At 39.3% G+C, this 23673-nt stretch overlaps 1 protein-coding gene across 2 annotated transcripts in view; it reads right to left on the minus strand.

The window, feature by feature from the left end:
• The window catches only part of WDTC1 (WD and tetratricopeptide repeats 1), a 45655-nt gene that overhangs the window by 16144 nt on the left and 5838 nt on the right, over positions 1-23673 (minus strand). For both annotated transcript variants that reach the window (XM_006862243.1, XM_006862242.1), the window contains exons 2-4: positions 20948-21031; positions 3474-3520; positions 2969-3080 (exon numbers count right to left, since the gene is read on the minus strand). In XM_006862243.1, the coding sequence (XP_006862305.1) occupies positions 2969-3080; positions 3474-3520; positions 20948-21031 (243 nt within the window). The remainder of the gene's footprint in view (positions 1-2968; positions 3081-3473; positions 3521-20947; positions 21032-23673) is intronic.

Here is a 23673-nt window from a genome sequence, read left to right on the forward strand (position 1 = left end):
ATTAACCCATAGCGCCACACCAGGACTCCTAGCAACACCTAAATGTCAGAGCTTGAGGAAGGAGACTTCCTCCCAAGCCACAAGGATCCTTAGTGGTGGTTGGGGTATCATTCTGCATTTAGCAGCTAAAGTCCCACTTGATTTAAAAAAAATGTTGATGCAAGAGCAACAATTACTCTTTCCATATACGCTTCTCTAATGGATCAACAAGAAAGGGGTTATCTGGAAAAGGAAGAATTTAATGATTGTTAGGAACAACCATTAGTTCTTTAATCTTATCTGGAAACAGCATACATCATACATGCCAGCCATGTATAGCAAAAATACATAGGTGGGCCTTTAAGAAAGCCATACTCACCACATCCTATAGTTGCCACCAGGGGGAGCTCACGGGCTACATATATTTGTCTGTAGTTATACCCAGGGAGAGAATTCTACGTATCAATCTGGTAGCATACTAAATGGTTACCAGTTGGGCTGCTAATCTCAGGATCAGCAGTTCGAAACTACCACCCGTTCCATGGGAGAAAGATGAGACTTTCTGCTCCCGTAAATATTTACTGCCTAGGAAACCCTATACAGGGTCACTAAGAGTAGTAACTAACTCTAGGCACACAATGTTTAAATGCACTAGACTGCAAGGTTAGTGGTTCAAACTCACCAGCCACTTCTTGGAAACCCTATGCAGGGGTGCTATGAGCTGGAATCAACTAGACAGCATTTAACAACATAAACAAAATGTATATTTATATAGAAAGAGAGAGAGAGAATACTCTCTCTGGGTGGTAGAACTAAACTATAAGTATGGTGTGGTGCTGTAAGATAAGCACTGGACTGCGAACCACAAGGTTGGTGGTTCAAACCCACCAGCTGCTCCTTAGAAATCCCATATGGGGTCGCTATGAGTTGGAACAGATTCAATGATACTTCACAACAACTTGCATATATATACGTTTGTATATATTTTATATACATATACATTTGTATATATATATATACATTGGTTGTTGTTATGTGTCGTGGAGTCAGTTCTGACCCATAGCGACCCTGTACAGGGTTTCTGAGGCTGTAAATCTTTACGGGAGCAGAAAAGCCTCACCTTTCTCCCGCGTAATGGGTGGTAGTTTTAAATTGCTAACTGTGAGATTAGTGGCCTGATTCTTAACCACTAAGCTACCAGAGCTCCTTATATGGATACATATATTTATTTCTTCTTTTGCAATAGAGGCTGATAGCTTGTTGATATAAGTGCCTTGCCCAAGGTTTTACTGTTAGGGAATATCAAGACCATCATCAAATGGTGGTCTCTGAACAACATTTTGTGTTCTACTATGCCAAATTGGTGGCTTAGGCCCCCTCCCCATATCTGACTGTACACTCTAACCCACTGCCATAGCGTCGGTTCCAACTTAGAGCTATCCTTTAGGCTACAGTAGAACTGCTCCACAGTGGTTCTGATGCTGTACCTCTTTACAGAAGCAAACTGTCTCATATTTTTCCTGTAGCTGGTGGGTTCAAATAGGCAATCTTTCAGTTAGCAACCTAATGCACAGACTAAAACTGGGCCTAAAACCTTTTAGGGGCAGAAAGAAGTCTCTGTTAACCATGAAAGAAGTGAATCAGTATTGTTGTATTTCTAAAAGGGGTAACTTATGACAACTTTCAGCTACAGAAATTCATTGAGAATAGGTTTTTAAAATATGAGATGAGAATCAGAGTCTGGGAAAAAGGCAGGGTTTATGGAAATATAGAATTTGAGCTCTCTAGTCTGCCCTGTTGTTCAGGTATCTTTTAGTTTCTCTTGGTATTATTTAGGAAATTATTTATTAATGAGGCTTTCCAAAGGACAACCCACTCTCACACATACATCTATTATCAAATCTGAGAGCTTGAAAGTTCTTAAAGGCCTTTTCCTCCAACCTTCCATCCAGTAGATGGCATTCCCCAGTGAGTAGAACCCCTCAATGCTAGGACCCAGAGGGCCCATTCCATCTTTTTCATATAGCTCTAAGTATACATAATTCTTCCACTGGGTCTACATTTGCTTCTAAGGGCTGAGAGCTACTAATCTTGTCTGTTCTCTTTTGTTTTTTGAGGATCTGCTCTATGTAAAATGGAGCCCTGGTGAGACAGATAGTTAAGCACTCTGCTGCTAACTGAATAATCTGGAGGTTTAAATCTAGAGGTGCCTCAGAAGAAAACCTGGTGATGAAGTTCCAAAAGGTCACAACCATTGAAAACCTATGATTATAGTACTACACACACACATGGGTCAGGACAATGTTGTTTTGGTTTTTTATTCTATATAAGACCCTGTGTGTGGTGTTCTTTGGCACCATAAAGGATGAGTCTCACACCACTTCCGCATAACAGGGCTTCAAAGGTCTGAAGATATTTGTCAAGTTCCCTTCTCACCTTTCCTCAGCTCTACTCTCCCCCACCAACAAACCAACTGATTCATTTCCTACAGAAAGGTGGAATAGTTCAAGTACCTGTGCCATGTGCTTTTTATCAATTATTTTGTTGAACTGTAATACCAATCTTATGGACTGCTATTTCCATTTTATAGATGTGAAAACAGGCTCAGAGAAATAGTTAATTTGCCCAGTTCATACAGCTTACAATAAGCAGACAGGGGAGCCAAATCTGCCTACTATCAAAGTTCATGCTCAAAACCATAGCCTCCACTATTGCCACCCACATACAAACATATTTATTTAAAGTTGGTTTCTTGACTCTAAGAGAGGAAACAGAGCATGGAATAAAGAAGAGGTTTCAGTGAAGACTGTCTCATCTTTGTCCTGCAGCTGGTGGGTTCCAACAGCCAATCTTTCTGTTGCTCAGATCCAAAGAGTGTCTGTCTGTGACTCCATGTACCACAGGGGTACCTGTGACAAACATATACAAACATGACCGTGCCCATAGATCAGTTACCCCTTTTACTTGCTCTCTGGCTTATTCTGCTCACCTTGACAGAGAAGATATTTGCAGTGTGTCCTGTGTGCATGGAGAGCAGCTTCTTGTGGTGCAGTGGGTCCCATACAATCGTGTGCTGGTCATCAGAACCAGAAGCCAACAAGCTGCAAGCAGAGTGAGCATTTCTGACTTCTCAAGTTTCTGGCCCCCTTCCCTTATCCCAAATTGCCACTGATAAGGAATTAGCTACAAAGACCTTGAAGGCCAGCATATGTCATAGAATTTAAGGCTAGCTTGATTCTCTTCTATTTTGCCCTGAGAATTTCCCAATATTTCTTAAACACCTTGCTTGTTGAAAAAGTAAGGCATGGATGGTCATCCAACCTTCCATCCATCTGGGATTAATTGCTTAGCTGCGTGTTGCAATTACAAATTAACCTTAGAGTCTGTTGGATGCATTCTTTTCTTTTGATCCACAAAGAGGAGTGAAAATCCTCTTTTCCTGGCCTCCCCATTCCCTTCTCCAGCAGCTGCTAGGTGTTTGAGCTCATACTTACTCTCCTTTCTCATTCCATTCCAGACAGTTCACACATCCTGAGTGACCCTGGGGAGCAAAGGGAAGGGACAAGAAGAGAGTGAATGGGTTAAAAGTTCTAGGGTACTCAACATGGAGAAGTGGAACGGATTAGGGAAACCAGCCTTTCTATTTCAATCGCTCCCAGGTACGTAAGAGTGACCAGAAGAGAATTAAACTGCCTCGCATCTTACGACATATAACGTACTTTCATATTCATGATCTTACTTGAGCCATAAGCACATGTTTCTTTGATTCAATTTTGAGGAAAAATAAACTGAAGCTCAGAAAATATGTTGTTGTTGTTAGGTGCCATTGAGTCGGTACCGACTCATAGCAACCTTATGCACAGCAGAATGAAACACTGCCTGATCCTGGGCCAACCTCACTATTGTTGCTACTCTTGTTGAGCCCACTGATGCTGCCACTTGGCCAATCCATCTCACTGGTGGTCTTCCTCTTTTTCTCTGACCCTCCACCTTACCAAACATGATCCCCTTCTCCAGCGATTGGTTCCTCCTGACAAAAAATATAGGAAGCAGTGAAAGTGGGCTCCAGATAAATTTCTGCTCCTACCACTAGAGGGGTATCTCTTCAGTCAGATAATTTGTGTAGGGGAGCATCTGACTCAATGGTAGCCAATTAGCTGGAAGGCTGATTTTACATTTATTTATGCATTTAATGAGCACCTACTGCATGCAACGCACTATTCAGATGCAGGGAATACAGTTCTACTCAAAACAAAGCTTCAGATCATCTAAAACTTACTTCAAGTAGGTGAAGTCTGGTAAATAAAGTACGGTAATTGGACCAGCGCCTTGATTTTGGGGCTCTAAACTGAGAAACAGATTTAGCAGCAGATGCTGAAGTCAAATGCATGCACAGAAAATCATGAAGGCTCATGACAAAGTTAGTGTTATGAGGAAACAGAATCCATAAATAAACATGAGGTATGAAGGGGCAGAAAGAAGTCTTGCATAGTTGAAGGAGAGAATAAGTCACTAGGCATTCCCACATTCTGTTCTTTATGACTTCTCATCCTCCCTCATTCCTAAAGCATTTTGGTTTTCATCTAATTATTTTTCTGTCCCAAGTAGGCCATATGTTTCAGGAAGGGCAAACCTACCCATTGTCCCTGCCACAGTGATAGGTTCAGGTATAGGTTACATATAATGTGGCATCCCCTTGGTCACAGAATGAGCCTGAAACCTCAATCAGATATAAGGGTGAGTGGCTGCTGGGCGCTTCTGGAAAAGGAGTTTTCTTATTCTTAGGAGTGAGTCTATGGAAGAGATGTTTTTCTCCCTATGGGTGCTGAGTGTACTGATGTGACACCAGGAATTGCTGCATTCATTTTGCCACCATGAAAGAAGCCAACCTATGGGTGATACTAACATAGAGAAGAGCCCAGCTGAGGGAGTCACAGAAAAATGGAGACAGAGTGAACAAAGTAACCTACCTTGAGGTCTACCCTACTCCTGCATTGTCTGTTTAAGTGAGCCAACCAGTTAATTATTGCTTAAGAAATATGAGCTGGGCCATTACCTGCAGCCCAAAGCATTCTAACTGATAAACTACAACTCATTCTTCAGGTCTCAGCTTATATGCACTTCCTTCAGGATGCCTTCCATGTCCTGCATATTTGGGAGGGAGGTATCCTTTCTGTAGGTTCCCGCAGTCCAACTATATTTTGGCTATATTGACATGACTGTTTCTTCCAAAATAATGAGCTCTGAGAAAGCAGGTTTATGCATTGTGTTGACTACAGCCCCAATACCAGTCACAGTACCTGGCACATATCTGCTGCCTGAATGAACAAATAAGTCCAGTGGGTCTAGTACGAAGAATTGAGATATGAACATCTAATTTCCCTGTCTAGTCAGTAAAGCATTCCTTCTGCTTACCCATTGTCCTACAAAGATTAAAATGCATTTTCAGGTTCTCCACTTACATTATACAAATATTAGTGACATGCTGACTTTGTTCAAAATTGCGAGATCACTTGCTAACCAGAGGGTTGAATCTGGACACTCTGGATACTCTTTCTGGGTCACAATCATTTCAGATTTCGGTCTTCTCATTTTCCCACCAGGCTGTAAAGTATTTGTGCCTAAGGGTCACATTTGCATCTGGAATCCCAGAACACTGCAGCCTTGAATGACTGTCACTTATAGATACCTTACAAAGAGTCCTTACTAAGCACTACTGGAGACAGAATAATGGCCCCCAAAGATGTCCTTGCCCTAATCATTGGAACCTGTCAATATGTTACTTTAGGTAGCAAAAGGGACTTTGCAGATTTGATTAAGATTAAGGACCCTGAGATGGAGCGACTGTCCTGGAGTATCCATGTGGGTCTAATCTAATCACACGCATATTTAAAATTGGAAAACCTTTCTCAGATGCAGAAAATCAGAGAATGAAGGTATTAAAGAGACTTGACCTATTGTTGCTGGCTTGAAGATGGAGGAAGGGACCACCAGTGAAGGAATATAGGGAGCATCTAGAAGCTCAGAGTGGCAAGGACATTCTTCCCATGGAGCCCGTGTCAGACTTCTGACCTACAGAATTGTAAGATAACTAATTTGTGTTGTTTCAAGCCATTAAATTTGTGAAAAATTGTAATGGCAGCAAAAGGTAATTAATATAGCACCCTCCAACCATTATCACATTTAAGAGCTAGGTATCTTTACTCATTTCACAAATAAAAAAACAAAGCTCAGAGAGGTTTGGTAACCTGCTTAAGGTGGCTTAATAGTGTTAGCTTAATAGTGTTAGGAAGCAGGGTATTAACTCAAGAACTCAGGCACTTAAGTACTATCTGAGCATTGCATTAATGCTTCCTGAATGACTACTTGTCTACAATATTTGTCTCAAATCAGCAATTCACCCAAAGTACAGGAGACAGGGGCTACAGTGAACAAATATGATGCTTAAGATTCATTATTATATGCTAAAGAATAACTAAGAGGCAGGTGAGTTGGAGAAAGTATATAAAGAAAGCTCAGGCTAGGTTCTACAAAAACTCACACAAACTAACTATTAACAAAAACCTTAATAAAGGGTTTTACGTGATAGAACATACATTTAGGAACTGACTTTACAAGGTACAGAATGTTTAAGAGGAGTTATTTTGGTCTTCAAAAATAAGGCTGACTTGGATACAGGTACATGATCTACAATTATGCTGAAGAATATCAGGAAATGTCAAAAATTTTTCAGAAAATTGGAATTAGAAAAGAATAGAATGTTTCTATGAGCTTTTTGAACTATCCCCCATACAATAGAAAATGTGCTTATGAAATATCAGAGTTAAAAAGCAAGTAAGAGGGAAGGGGAGAAAAACTCAAACTTTTATGGAATTGACAGGAGGAAACTCTTTAGAGGTGGTTCCTGAAAGGAATACACCTTGTGTGCCTTCCTGAAGTCTTGGAAATGGTCTACTATGGGTGAGCCCTGCAAACCAGAGAACTGGGGGAGACAGGAAGTGCACAGAGAAAGAACCTGCAATAAAAGCTCCAAATCACGCTTAAGTTTTAAATTACAATGGAGCCCTCAGTTCTTACTTAATTTTATTAAATACTGATTATAATTGCTATTTACTATTAAGTTTCTATAATTATTTAGATAGCATGGTGTACAGGAGGTGGAGACAGCAAGGAGAGATACTTTATCAGTGAAATTGCTTAGAACTGTAGGCACACGATGATGGTAAAAAGCATAGATTTTTAGTTGGTTTTATTATTGCTTTTCAATTCTTTACAGCCTGCAACAGAATTCTCACCTTGGTATGCCACTGCTAGGTATGATGCCAAATGCTCATGTACATTATCTCATTATCAACTCCCTTTTCCAGGTAAGGCCAAGGCTCAGAGATATTAAATAACTTATCTAAGATCACATAATTGTAAAGTAGGAGCCCAGATGAGAAGCCAAGTTAATAAGACTCCAAAATATTTGGCTGCACTTATTGTTGTTATTGTTAGGTGTCATCAAGTCGGTACCAACCCATAGCCACTTTATGCACAGCAGAACGAAACACTGCCTGATCCTGGGCCAACCTCATTACTATTGTCACGCTTGAGTCCATCGATGCTTCAACTTGGCCAATCCATCTCGTTGGGGGTCTTCCTCTTTATCTCTGACCCTCCACCTTACCAAACATGATATCCTTCTCCAGTGACTGGTCTCTCCTGACAATACGTCCAAAGTATGAGAGACGAAGTTTGGCCATTTTGGCCTCCAAGGAGCACTCTGGCTGCACTTCTTCCAAAACGGATCTATTGGTTCTTTTGGCAGCCCATGGCACTTTCAATATTCTCCTCCAACACCAAAACTCAAAAGCATCAATTCTTCTACAGTCTTCCTTATTCACTGTCTAGCTTTTGCATGCATATGGGGTTATTGAGAATACCATGGCTTGGGTCAGGCGCACCTTAGTCCTCAAGCTGACATCTTTGCTCTTCAACACTTTAAAACGGTCTTGTGCAGATTTGCCTAATGCAATATGTCCTTTGATTTCTTGACTGCTGCTTCCATGAGTGTTAATAGTTGATCCAAGAAGAATGAAGTCCTTGACAACTTCAATCTTTTTTCTGTTTATAAGAATGTTGTTTATTGGTCCAGTGGTGAGGATTTCTGTTTTCTTTACATTGAGAAGTAATCCATGCTGAAGGCTGTGCTCTTTGATCTTCATCAGTAAATATTTTAAATTCTCTTCACTTTCAGCAAGCAAGGTTGTATCATCTGCATATCGCAGGTTGTTAACGAGTCTTCCTCCAATCCTGATGCCACGTTTTTCTTTATAGAATCCAGCTTCTCGGATTATTTGCTCAGCATAGAGGTTGAATAAGTATGGTGAAAGAATACAACCTTGTTGCACACCTTTTAAAATTTTATACCATTCAGTGTTCCCATGTTCTGGTTGAACAACTGCTTCTTGGTCCATGTACAGATTCCTCATGAGTACAATGAAGTGTTCTGGAATACTCATACTTTGCAATGTTGTCCGTAGCTTGTCATGATCCACACAATCGAAAGCCTTTGCGTAGTCAATAAACCACAGGTAAACATCTTTCTGATACTCTTTGCCAGCTAAGATCCATTGGACATAATCAATGATATTCCTCATTCCACGGCCTCTTCTGAATCCGGCTTGAACCTCTGGAAGTTCTCTGTCAATGTATGATTGTAGCCATTTCTGTATCACCCCTGAAAGGTTCTACTACGCATGCGCACAGATCTCCTTGAAATTTAAAGTGACAGTTTCCACTTAAAACCAAATGGCCACCGATTGTTCGTCTGTCAGTTTGTCGTACTGTGGTGGCTTGTGTGTTGCTGTGATTCTGAAAGCTATGCCGCTGGTATTTTAAATACTAGCAGGTTCACCCATGGTAGACAGGTTTCAAATGAGCTTTCAGATGAAGACAGACTAGAAGAAAGAGTGACAAACTACTTCCAAATATTTAGTCACTGAAAACTTTGTGAATAGCAGAGAAATACTGTCAGATATAGTGCCAGAAAATGAGCCCCTCAGGTTGAAAGGCACTCAAAATACGACTGGGGAAGAGCTGCCTCCTCAGAGTAGAGTTGGCTGCACTAGACTACTGCAAATGCCACCCCAACTCCCATCTGTATTAAAAAAGAGATCTCATTGCTACTCTCAATACCTTACAAAAAGATTGGGTAGTTTCTTATAATTTATATCTACTCTATGACTCAGTAATTCCATCCCTAATGATTTACTCAAGAGAAATGACAGAAAGCATTTGTCCACATAAGAAAAATTGTAAGATTCATATACGAATATTCACTAGCTACTTCTTAAAAAGACTGAAAATTGCAAATAGCCTGAATGCTCATCAATTGGAGAATGGATGAAAACACTACAGTATATCCATACAATGGAATACTGTTGCTGTTGTTGTTAGTGCCATAGTGTTGGTTCTGACTTGCCATTGTTAAGTGCCGTCAAGTTGGTTCCAACCCATAGAGACCCTGTAATAAGGTTTCCAAGGAGTGTCTGATGAGTTTAAACCACTGACCTTGTGGTTCAAACTGACCTTGCAGTCCAGTGCTTTATCTGACAGTTCCACACCAGGACTCCATATACAATGGAACATTACTTAGTAATAAAAAGGAATGAACTACAGATTAGTGCGATGGTATGGATGAAATTAAAAAATATTATGCTAAGTGAAAGAAGGAGACCTGGTGTGGTGCTGTAAGATAATCACTGGACTGCCAATTGCAAGGTCCACAGTTCAAATCTACCAGCCACTCCTCAGGAACCTTAATACAGAGTCGCTATGAATCGGAACTAACTCAACCACACTTAACAACAACTCCCAACTTGGGAATGTGGTGGCTCCATAAGATAAGCACTGGACTGTGAACCACAAGGCCTGCAGTTCGAGCCTGTCAGCTGCTCCACAGGAGAGAGATGAGGCTTTCTGTTCCTGCGAAGACTTTTTTTAAAGCCTCAGAAACCCTATATAGAGTGGCTATGAATTAGAATCAAAGCAACAGCACTTAAACACAACTCCAACTTAAAGCATTCGTTTTCCTCAGGTTATTATGACCTCCTTAAAAGCATTACTTCAAATTATAGAACATTTTTCCAAAGGTTAAACCATATTTGTTCACCTCTCCCTTAATGTTGTACATCTATGTTAGTTCCAGTTTGGGTGGAGTTAGTGTATTTGAAAAGTCCAGTGGGAAAAGAACGTTTACAGGCTACTGAGTAGCTCAGACTAATCACAGCGGCTTGTGGGGTTTTTTGCTTTTTTTTTCCTTTTCTTTTCTGGTTTGTTTTGCATTAAATATACCAACTCTGTGTTGTAGCCCAAAGTTCATGCTGCTCAGGAGCTCCGATGAGCCATCATGGTGTGCAAAAGTGCTTTAAAACAGGAAACATTATTAATCAATACAGTTTAGTAGACAGTAATCTATCAAAATATAGGGTCTACTAGGGAAATGTAATCAAAATAATTCTTTCTGGTGTTGGGGGGCATAGAGGGCTACAACCCACTATATAAGGGATTAAAAGGTCTGCAAAGAAACGTAAATGTGTATGCTGCGATAACCTAAAAAATGGAGATTTTCTTTGTCCAAATTTATTTATACAGAAAGAAATTGAGGATCTGAGAGGTTGGTTAGTGGGAGGCAGAAGACGAGCCGCTTGGATTCAACACCATCTTGACCTCTTCCTAGCTGTATGGACAATCACAATTCCCTGGACCTTGAATTTTTCATTTATGAAATAAAACTCATAATATAATAAAATAATACCAATCTGACAAGATTTCTATGAAGATCAAATGATGTAATATATGTAAGGTAGTAAATGCTGCTTCTCTTTCCAACTTATATATGTTCCTTCCAGATCCTGCTATCAAAGACCCTTCTATAATGGCTAGGATACTCACAAAGGGTACAAACCTTGAACAACAGGATTCTTTCCTATTATACACTTTTTCAAAAAGGTTATTTCTATAACTACTAAATTGTTAATCCAAGAAGCCTTGATGAAACAGACAACTCATTAAAAATTCATTCAACACCCAATATGTAAATGGGACTGGGGGAGAAGAAATAAACAGTAGGATAAACACTGATAGGTCCATGTTTATGGTAACACGGGACCAAGTTCAACCATAACAGAGGAAGGAGAAAGGTATCAAACAAACCCAGAAACACAGGGGATGTCTGCTTTAGAAATCAGCACTGTCTGGTTTGTAGACAAAGCCTGTGGCCCAGTTTGCACATAAAGAGCCTAGCTTAACTGCAACACAGTGAAATTCAATTCAATACAGTGAAATATTGTTGCTTGTTGTTAGGTGCCCTCCAGTCAGTCAGTTCTAACTCACAGCAACCCTGTGTACAACAGAACAAAACACTGCCCAGTCTTTTGCCATCCTAGCAACTGTTGCTTTGTTTGAGCCCATTGTTACAGCCACTGTGTCACTCCAGCTCTTTGTGGGTCTTCTTTCTCACTAATCCTTTACTTTAACCAAGCACAATGTCCTTCCTTCAGGGACTGGTCTCTCCTAATAACATGTCCAAAATATATGAGCTGAAGTTTTGCCATCTTCTCTCCAAAGTAGCATTTTGGCTGTTCTTCTTTCAAGACAAATTTATTAGTTTTTCTGACAGTCCATAGTATATTCAATATTCTTCACTAACACCATATTTCAAATGTATCAATTCTTCTTTGGTGTTCCTTATTTATGGTCCAGATTTTGTATGCAATATGAGGCAAATGAAAATACCATGGCTTGGGTCAGGTGCACCTTAGTCCTCAAAGTAACATTTTTGCTTTTAAATACTTAAAGCAGTATTTTTCAGCAGATTTGTCCAATACAATAGTCACTTAATTTCTTTTTTTTTTTAAGGAGAAAAAAAGGTTTCATTTTGAGATAGTAGATGGACTTAAGTAAAATGAGTGCACATCAATTTCAACATGCTTTTTAATGTATTGTCCAAGACTTTGGTTCCATTTACAAGTCCATTCTTCTTTTCCTTAGACCTCTAACCTCAGACTGGGGCTAACAAAGTCATTTGATTTCTTAACTGCTACTTCCATGAGTGTTGATGTGGATTCTAGTAAAATGACATCCTTGACAAATTCAATCTTTTCTACATTTATCATGATGTTGCTTATTAGTCCAGCTGTGAGGATTTTTGCTTTCTTTGTGTTGAGGTGTAATCTATACTGAAGGCTGTAGTCTTTGATCTTCAGTAAGTATATCAACTCTTCTTCACTTTCAGCAAGCAAGGTTATGTCATCAGCATAATGTAGGTTGCTAATGTGTCTTCCTCCAACCATAATGCTGTGTTCTTGTAGTCTAGCTTCTCAGATTATTTGGTCAGCATTCAGATTGAATAAATATGGTGAACTGAATAAATACTACTCTGGCGCACACTTTTCCTGATTTAAAACCATTTAGTATCCCCTTGTTCTGTTCTATTGATTGCTGCTTGGTCTACGAGCAGATTCCTCATAAGCAAAATTAAGTGTTCTATAATACCTATTCTTTGGAATGTTATCCATAGCTTGTCATGATCAAACAGTCTAAAGACTTTGCATAGTCAATAAAACACAAGTAAAAATCTTTCTGGTATTTCTCTGATTTCAGTCAATATCCATCTGACATTAGCAATGATGTCCCTCATTCCACGTCCTCTTCTGAATCCGGCTTGAATTTCTGGCAGTTCCCTGCTAATGTACTATTGTAGTCATTTTTGAATTATGTTAAGAAAAATTTTATTTGCATGTGATATTAATGATACTATTAGATAATTTCTGCATTCTGTTGGGTCAACTCTCTTTGGTATGGGCATAAACATGGATCACTCCCAATTGGTTGAAAATCTTTCAAATTTCTTGGCATAGATGAGTAAGTCCCTTCAGTGCTACATCAGTTTGTTGGACAATTTCAATTTGTATTTCAACAATTCCTGGAGCTTGCTTTTCGCCACTACCTTAAATGCAGTTTGGATTTCTTCCTTCAGTATTATCAGTTCTTGAACATAGTCTACCTCTGAAATGGTTGAACACTGACCATTTTCTTTTTAGTACAGTGACTGTGTTTACCTTCCATAGTCTTTTTTTTTTTAATGTTTTATTGTGAGTTATGTGATATTTTACATGGGAGAACATTAGCTTTATATTCATCCTATCGTATATTGTTTCAATGCCATGGTTACAATCCCCTCCATGCATCATCAACCAACCAAAGGGCATACCCTGCAAGCCTGCACACAGCCCCTTTCCCTCTCTGGGTCTAAAGTGCTCAGCTGCTCCATCTCTCCACGTCATCATCTCTGCCTTTATCTCTGGCGTCACTGCTTCTCTGGGTAGGATCCCACTCTCTGCTCTTTTCCCTTGATGGTCCCAGGACCTCCGCTCCTAAACTGCAAAGTTAATCACTCTCCTCCTTGCTACAAAACATCTACCTTTACATTTCCAACTCTCACAATCAGTCCTGATAACAATTATTCACTACTGTATCATAAGAGACCTATTCACATTTCCTTTCATCAGCCCCACCTAGACAGACTGAACACTACTCAGTGGAGATTCTACCTTCCTCCACACCCTCTGGATCTAGGTTCCCTCTTGAAAGCTTGTTGCCTTTTAGCCCCCCTCCCCATTTTGGGTAGCCAATGTCCAAGTTGCCCATCCCTGTTTACTCTGTGTATGGAGGGTGTAGGAATGATCCTGGCTGTAAAGATTTGTTCCCTCTTTTGAGCTACTGCATCCATAGGTGTAGGTCAAGTTCATCAAATTGTATCAGATTACTTTTTTCCTCTTCTTTCTTCTAGTTGAGCTCTGATCATCCAGTCATTGAAGCCAGGTCAAGTGGGTATTATCTGCAAGTGTGGGTGTTCTTATGCATATGCCCTCTCTTATCAGCTGGGCGCTTCACTCTCCACTCTAGTCCTCTGTGGCTATGTCACTGACTCTGGGCCAAAGAGTACCCAGGTCTTGCCACACTGCTGACCAACCAGGTCTCCACCCGGGTTCACAGGAGTCTGTTAAACATTGTAGGGCTTAGCTTGCAGCTTCATTGCTGTTGTTCCCTCACTTACCCTTATCAGTGACGAATGTGGTCACCAATCAGAGCATGTATTCCCAATGAGTATTAGTCTTGAAAGGGGGTTTGCTCTGAGGGGACCCGACCAGTTGCCTTGATGTCTCCTGGGCGAGCAACTTGCTTGTTCTTGTAGTAATCAGTTGGTCTGCCATAGTCTTCTGAGGCTTTCTGCATCATTATTCTGCTCAGTCCTTCAATATTTTAAGTCGAAGTTTTAGTTTTTTCTTTAGTTCTTTAAGCATGAGAAATGCTGAGTGTGTTCTTGTCTTTTGGTTTTCTAACTCGAGGTTTTCTGTACACTTAATCATAATACTATGCTTTGTCTTCTTGAGATGCCTTTAAAATTTTTCTGTTGAGTTCTTTGACTTCCTCATTTCTTCCATGTGCTTTAGCATCTCTATGATGGAGAGGAAGTTTCATAGTCTCTTCTAATATCCATTTTGATAATTTTCTTTCCTATCCCTTAAATGACTTTTCGTTTTCTTCCTGTATGATGACCTTGAGGTCATCCCACAGCTCTCTGGTCTCTGATCATTAGTGTCTAATGGCTCTCATGGACTAGCTTTAGATGTTCTTCATTCAGCTTCAGTCTGAACTTGCATGTGAACAACTGGTGGTCTGTTCTAGTAAGCCCTGGTCCTGTTTTAGCTGATGATATTGAGCTTTTCCACTGTCTCTTCCCACAGATGTAGTCAATTTGATTCCTGTGTATTCTATCTGGTGAAGTCCATGTACACAGTCATGTTTTATGGTATATAAAAAAGATATTTATAATGAACAAGTCACTGTTCTTCTACCATGTATGAAGTATGAATCTATGAAAATTCAAAGTAATAAAAAATGAAATGGAACCCATAAACATCAATATCTTATGCATTAGTGAGCTGAAATAATCTGGTATTGGCCATTTTGAATCCGACAATAATATGGTTTACTATGCCAGGAATGACTAATTGAAAAGGAATGGTGTTCCAGTCATCATAAAAAAGAACATTTCAAGATCTATCTTGAAGTATAATGCTGTCTGTGTTATGATAATATCCATACGTCTATAAAGAATACCAGTTAATACTATTATTCAAATTTATGCACCAACCACTAAAGCCAGTGCTGATGAAATTGAAGAATTCTACCAACTCCATTGGGCTGAAATTGATTAAACATGCAATCAAAATGTATTGATGATAACCGATGATTGGAATGCAAATATTAGAAACAAAGAGGAAGGATCAGTCACTGGAAACTATGGACTCAGTGATAAAAATGATGCTGGATATCACATGATAGAATTTTGCAAGACCAATGATTTGTTCATTGCAAATACCTTTCTAAAACAACATAAACACAACTATATACGTGAACCTTACCAGATGGAATACAGAGAAATCAAATTGACTACATCTGTGGGAAGAGATGATGGAAAAGCTCCATATCATCTGCCAAAACAATGCCAGGGATGGACTATGGAACAGACCATCAATTGCTTATATGAAAATTTAGGCTAAAGCTAAAGAAAATTAAAACAAATCCACAAAAGCCAAAATTTGACCATGTACATATCCTACCTGAATTTAGAGATTATCTCAAGAACAGATAGACATTAATGATTGAAGACCAGAACAGCTGTGGGTTGACATCAAGAACCTTATACAGGAAGATAGCAAAAGGTCATTAAGAAGTCAAGAAAAAAGGAAAAGATCAAAATGGATATCAGAAGAGCCTCTAAAACTTGCTACCCAGTGTAGAGATGCTAAAGCAAGTAGAAGAAATGAGGAACTAAAAGAGCTGAACAGAAAAATTTAAAGGGCAGCTCCAGAAGATAGTCAAATATTACAATGAAACGTGCCAAGACCTGGAGTCAGAAAACTAAAAGGGAAGCACATGCTCAGCATTTCTCAAGATGAAAGAACTGGAGAAAACATTTAAGCCTTGGTTTGCAATGCTGAGGGATTCTGGTGTGGTGCTGTGGGTTAACGTGCTGGACTGCAAGGTCAGTTTGAAATGCAAGGTGGGTGGTTCAAGCTCACAAGCCACTCCTCAGAAAAAACCCTATACAGGGTCGCTATGAGTCAGAACAGATTTGACAACACATAACAACATAGGCAAAATAGTGAATAAAGCAGAAAGAATCAAAGAAGATGGAAGAAATACACAGAATCACCATACCAAAAAGAAATGGATGATGTTCAACCTCTCAAGATAGTATATAATTAAAAGCAATGGTACTTAAGAAAGAAGTCCAAGGTGTACTGGCAAAGGACAAGCCTCCAGGAATTGAAGGAATACAAATTGAGATATTTCAACAAACTGATGCAGCATTCGAGGTACTGATTCATCTATGTGAAGAAATTTGGAAGACAGTTTACCTAGCCAACTGATTGGAAGAGATCCATAATTGTGCTCATTCCAAAGAGAGGTAACCCAATGGAATGTGGAAATCATCGGATATTATCACTACCATGACATGTAATTAAAATTTTGCTGAAGATAATTCAAAATTGGCTGCAATAGTACATGAACAGAGAACTGTCAGAGGTACAAGCTGGATTCAGATGAGTATGCTGAATGAGAGATATCACTGCTGACATCAGACAGATCTTGGCTGAAATTAGAGAACAACAGGAAGATGTTTACCTGTGCTTTATTGACTATACAAAGGCTTTTGACTATGTGGATCATGACAAGCTGTGGACAAACACTGCAGAAAATGAGTATTCCAGAACACTTAATTGTGCTCATGAGGACCTTTATATAGATCAAGAGGCAGTTGTTTGAACAGGACAAGGGGACACTGAATGGTTTCAAATTAGAAAGGATGTGCACCAGGGTTGTATTTTCTCACCATACTTATTCAATCTATCTATTGAGCCAAATAATCCGAAAAGCTGGATTGTATGAAGAAGAACGTGGAATCAAAATTGAAAGAGGACTCATTAACCTGTGATATGCAGGCGATACAACTTTGCTTGCTGAAAGTGAAGAACAATTAAAATACTAATGAAGATCAAAGACCACAGCCTTCAGTATGGGTCACACCTCAGTGTAAAGAAAACAAAAATCCTCACCACTGGACCAATAAATAATATCATGATAAATGGAGAAGAGATTGAAGTTGTCAAAGATTTAATTTTACTTAGATCCACTATTAACTCTCATGGAAGCAGTAGTCAAGAAATCAAGCAGTGTCTTAAATGAGGCAAATCTGCTGCACAAGACCTCTTTAAAACGTTCAAGAGCAAAGATGTCAATTTGAGGACTAAGGTGAACCTGACCTAAGACATAGTATTTTCAATAGCTTTATATGCCTGTGAAAGTTGGACAATGAATAAGAAAGACTAGAAGAATTGATGCATTTGAGTTACAGTGTTGAAAAATACTAAAAGTACCATGGACTGCTAGAAGAACACACAAATACGTGTTGGAAGAGGTGTAGCCAGAATGCTCGTTAAAGGTCATGATGGTGAGAATTTGTCTCTCATACTTTGGACATATTATCAGGAGGGATCAGTTTTTAGAGATACATCATGCTTGGTAAAGTGGAGGGTCAGCAAAAAAAGGGATGACCCCAACTTGATGGATTGGCATAGTGGCAACAGAAATTGGATCAAGCTTAACAATGATTATGAGGATGGCACAAGACTGGGCAGTGTTTTGTTCTGTTGTGCATAACAACAAAAACAATACCATCTTCATTGTATAGGGTCTGTGTAGCACGTTTGCCTTGTCTGCCATCTTGCTGGAAGTCCTGTGTCCTTTTGATATGTCCCTACCATTTTTCTTGTATTTCTTTACTTTTGGCATCCTGTACTTTACTTGTCCCAGCAATGGGACCATTAACTTCTCCAGGGCTCCTGGCTCCTTTTAGTGGGGAATAGTATTTAGAGAACATTAACTTATTCCTGCTGAGGCTTCATCACTCACATGCTTAGAACTGGAAACGTTTATACATAGGCATTTTAAAATAATAAATTCATACTTACACCTCTAATTCTAATACATTATCTTAGAGTTCTTTGATTTTTCCTATTCTCAATATTTTTTGGTAAGTATGGGAGTCCTGGTGTGGCGGGGAAGGTTAATGCACTGGACTGCAAGGTTGGTTTGAATTGCAAGGTTGGCAGGTTCAAGTTTACCAGTTGCTCCTCGGAAACCCTATACAGGCTTGCTATGAGTCAGAACTGATTCAATGGCACTTAAGAACAACAACATGGGTCGGCAACAACTGATGGCACTTAATAACTGTTCTATTTTTCCTATTCTACTTCCTATTCTTGAATTTCCCACAGTGAGAACTCTGGCTCCCATTAACATGTATTTACTCATTTGCTCAACTCTGCAACATATGCAAAACGGTTATAAATTTGCCACAGCAATATCCCTACAAATGCTAAATCTACTAAATAGAGTTCCAGATTTCTTTGTAGTTCATTTTACCTTTGCACTGAGAATATCATGAAAGTACTGTGTTGAAAAATTACTTGGATTAGATGTTGTACCTTCCCCCCTTTGTCAATGAGTTTATTTTACTTTTTATTATGAAAAAACTCAAAATGGTCATAAAATAAAAACTCTACAAAAAAGTAGTCAGAGAAGGGTTATTCCCCTTCCTATACCCATCTACCATATACCTCCTATCTCTAAGAGGTGACCAATTTCATTAGGTTCCGTCTATTCTTCCTATACTTCTGTTTGCAAAAATATATAGATACATATAGAAATTCTTAACCACCTCTTCTTTGTTATGTCAAAATTGGCAAAAATAATATTAAAATAGCTCTTAAAACATGGAAAAGATATTCAGCTGTACACATATGATAAATGTAACTTAAAACTATACTGAATCTTGAATGTGGGGCTGATGATCTGTTCTATAAGCCTTCACTCAATTCATAAAAAAAGTTAGAAAAACAAAACTGAAATACCACTTTTCACCTATCAGAATGGTAAACATTTCCAAAAGTTCACCACACAGTCTGTTGGTTAACAGTGGCGAAACAGGCACTCTTAAATACACTGAGAGTGATAAGTGGTGCAACCCTCATGAAGGGAAATTTTGCAATATCTGTCAAAACCACATATACGAGTGTATTTACCCTTTGATCAGCACCCCCACTTCTAGGATTCTATCCTGGAGATATCGCTCCAGCCATATTAACATATACTGTACAAGTTTATTCATTATGGTATTATTAGAAATAAGTCTAAAAGTTCATACATGGGAAATTAATTGAATAAGATAAATCCACATCAGAATATTGTGAAACTCTAAAAACTAAGGAAGAACCCCTATGAACCAATACGGAGTAATTTCCAAGATAATTGGGTAAGTGAAAAAAATCAAAGTATAAGAAAAAACAAAACAAAAAAAAATATATATATAGGGTCCTGGTGTGGCACTGTAAAATAAGCAGTGGACTACTAACTGTAAGGTCTGCAATTCAAATCCACCAGCTGCTCCTTGGAAACTCTATATAAGGCCACTATAAGTTGGAACCAACGCAATGGCATTAACAACTATAGTTGTTGGGTACTATTAAGTCAGTTCCGACTCATTCATACATATATGTGTGTACATATATGTATATATCTCTAATTAGAGGTATAACTAATTCTATGGCACTTAAAAACAGTAACACATTAACATGTGTTATACATATGAATCGGGCTGCTAATCTTAAGGTCAGCAGTTCGAAAGTACCAGCTGTTCCACAGGAGAAAGAAGAGGCTTTCTGCTCCCATAAAGATTTACAGCCTCGGAAACCCTGTACAGGGTCGCTATGAATTGGAACTGACTCCATGGCACATAACAACAACAGAAACATGTTGTTGTTATACAATATTGTTGTTGTTATATGTTATCTAGTCGGTTCCAACTCATAGCTACCATGTATAGGGGTCCCAAGGAGCAGGTGGTGAGTTTGAACCACCAACCTGTGGTTCAAACTGACCTTTCAGTCCAGTGCTTGATCCTACAGTGCCACACTCCATACATATATATGTGTGTGTGTGTATATACACACACACACACACACCAGGACTCCATACATATATATGTGTGAGTATATATATACACATACACACCAGGACTCCATACATATATGTGTGTATGTATATATACACCAGGACTCCATACATATATATACATATCATATATACACATATGATCTAAATCCACTGCTGTACAGTCTACTCTGACTCACAGCAATCCTACATAGGGTTTTCGATGCTGCAAATATTTACAGGAGCAGAAAGACACATCTTTCCCTCACGGAGCAGCTGGTAGGCTTGAACTACTGACACTGTGTCTAGTAGTCTAGTGCTTACCCGACAGCACTACCAGGGCTCCTATATATACATGATATATATAAAGGTAGAAAATAATTACTGTACAAGCCAAGAGTAAAAACCAAAAACCAAAATATGAGTTGCTGTTGAATGAGTTCTAACTCATGGTACTCCATGTATCAGAGTAAAACTGTGTCTGTATGGTTTTCAATAGCTGTGACCTTTTGGAAGTAGATTGCAGGCCTTTTCTCCACGGCACCTCTGGGTAGAGTTGAACTGCTAACCTTTTGGTTAGTACCAAGCACTTCACCCTTTGGGCCACTCAAGTACTCCTACACCACAAACAGCAGGATATAATTCAACAAACTTTTTCCAAGCACCAAACAATGAAAAAATAAAACATGACCAAAAAACACTTTCTATGTGATCATGTCAATTTTGGTTCAGATGTGCCTGCCTAATATTTGCTGGGAAGGAAAGATAACCTTCAGGTATAATCTGCAGAGGAAAACTGATTTATGCCTTGAAAAAAGTCAAGAGAAAATAATAGAGAGCAGCCATTTGTGTCTCTTACCTGAAGCTCTGCTTCCAGGCCCAGTCGTCGGATAAAGGGGTCAGTGACGTGATAGCACCGCTCAAAGCTCAGGGCACCTCGCTCCTGGGGAACAGAAAGAAACTCATGGTTTAACTGACACCAAGTCAACATAATGTCTCTGTGGTATTATATATCCAGCACTGTAATGGGCACCATAGAAGCTAGAAAAGACAACAAGAAAATTGGTCTGTAGGAACTTGTACTCTATTTGGGCAAGGACAGAAAATAAAAGAAGACAACAGAAACAAGCAATAAACTGTGTGCTGTTAGGTTATGAAAAAAGGAAAAAGAAAGAAAAATTGGAAACAAGTACGGTACTGTTTCCATATGTTTAGGTTAAAGAGAGTTGGGATTATCATCTTTAAGACACATATTGTGGGGTATGAGGGATACACAAAGGAAAAGAATAATATGCATGATCCCTCTCTCCACCACAGCTCTATGATTCTGTGACTCTCAGAGATGGTCCCTTGTCCTTGAGGGCCACTTTTTCTAATGAAATCTTCCCACCACTACACAACCCAGAAAATAGACAAAGCTCCAAAAGAATTCAGGGATATAAGTATCCTTGCCTTTTCAAAGTTAGCTCTTTACATCTCTTTGCTTTTATAAAAGACCTACATTAGTACCAAAAGAAATATGAAGAGAATTTTCACCTTTTGCAGAAAAAAGGTGAAATGTGACAACAGCATTTACCATTTGTTTTGCAGCTAGCCATTAAAGAGGCAGCATGCATCAAAAGTCCTGGTGTGGTGCTGTGGGCTAATGCCCTGGACTGCAAAGTCAGTTTGAACCATAAGATTGGTGGTTCAAGCTTACCAGTCGCTCCTTGGAAATCCTATACAGGGTCACTATGGGTCGGAATCAACTCAACATCACTTAAAAAGAACAAGAGCAGTGAGAGTGATGGTACTAAGCTCCTTCCCCGGGAGCTACACTCAGCATATCTCAGCATCAAGTTGCTTTGAACTGTGTCTGTGAACACTATGATGTTGCTGTTGTTAAGTGCTGTCAAGTCAGTTCCGACACACAGATTAGTAAGCACTATGCACGGTACATAACAACAACATGCTACCCGAGCTCCTTACATAAGACTTCATAGGAATGCTCTACTTTTGGAAAGTCGGAGAAATCTGTACATGGAAAAATTCTTTTGGATGGTAACTATAATTAATGTTAATTTAATGTTTTTAGCACTTAACTTTTTCAAAGAACTTTTTCATGTCTTTCAAATTTCATTCTTAAGGTCAGCCTGCAGGTAGGTAGCCCTTATTATCATTTGTTGTTACGTGCAACGGAGTCAGTGACTACTCATAGCGACCTTATGCACAGAAAAATGAAACAACGCTCGATCCTGGGCCAACCTCACTATTGTTGCCACGCTTGAGCTCACTGATGCTGCCACTTGGCCAATCCATCTTGCTGGGGGGCTTCCTCTTTTTCTCTGACCCTCCACCTTATCAAACATGATATCCTTCTCCAGTGACTGGTCCCTCCTGACAATATGTCCGAAGTATGAGAGACGAAGTTTGGCCACCTTGGCCTCCAAGGAGCATTCTGGCTGCACTTCTTCCAACACAGATCTGTTGGTTGTATGGGCAGGCCACGGCACCCAATATTCTCCTCCAATACCATAACTCAAAAGCATCAATTCTTCTACGGTTTTCCTGATTTACTGTCTAACTTTCACATGCATATGAGGTTATTGAAAATACCATGGCTTGGGTCAGGCGCACCTTAGTCCTCAAACTGACATCTTTGCTCTTGAACACTTTAAAAATGTCTTGTGCAGTAGATCTGCCTAATGCAATACGTCACTTGATTTCTTGGTTGCTGCTTCTACGAGTGTTGATACTTGATCCATGAAGAATGAAATGCTTGACAACTTCAATCTTTCCTCCCATGATAAGAATGTTGTTTATTGGTCCAGTGGTAAAGATTTCTGTTTTCTTTACATTGAGATGAAATCCATACTGAAGGCTGTGCTCTTTGATCTTCATCAGTAAATATTTTAAGTCTTCTTCACTTTCAGCAAGCGAAGTTGTATCATCTGCATATCACAAGTTGTTAATGAGTCTTCCTCCAAACCTAATGCCACATTTTTCTTCATATAACCCAGTTTCTCGGATTATTTGCTCAGCATACAGGTTGAATAAGTATGGTGAAAGAATACAACCCTGTTGTACACCTTTCTTAATTTTAAACCATCCAGTGTTCCCATGTTCTGTTCAAACAACTGCCTCTTGGTCCAAGTACAGATTTCTCACGAGCAGAATTAAGTGTTCCAGAATACTCATACTTTGCAATATTGTCCATAGTTTTTCATGATCCATGCAATCAAAAGCCTTTGCGTAGTCAATAAAGCATAGGTAAACATCTTTCTGATATTCTCTGCTCTCAGCCAAGATCCATCGGACATCAGCAATGATATCTCTCGTTCCACAGCGTCTTCTGAATCCAGCTTGAACCTCTGCAAGTTCTCTGTCAATGTATGCTTATAGCTATTTCTGTATTACCTTTAGTAAAACTTTACTTGCATGGGATATCAAAGATATTGTCCAGTGATTTCTGCATTTCGTTGGGTCACCTTTCTTTGGAATGGACACAAATATGGATCTCTTCCAATCAGTCGGCCAGATAGTTGTCATCCAAATTTCTTGGCAGAGATGAGTGAGTGCCTCCTGTTCCGCCTCACTTTCTTGAAA

The sequence above is a fragment of the Chrysochloris asiatica genome, unplaced genomic scaffold (genome assembly GCF_000296735.1).
Source record: "Chrysochloris asiatica unplaced genomic scaffold, ChrAsi1.0 scaffold00047, whole genome shotgun sequence".
In the NCBI taxonomy this organism is placed as follows: Eukaryota; Metazoa; Chordata; class Mammalia; order Afrosoricida; family Chrysochloridae; genus Chrysochloris; species Chrysochloris asiatica.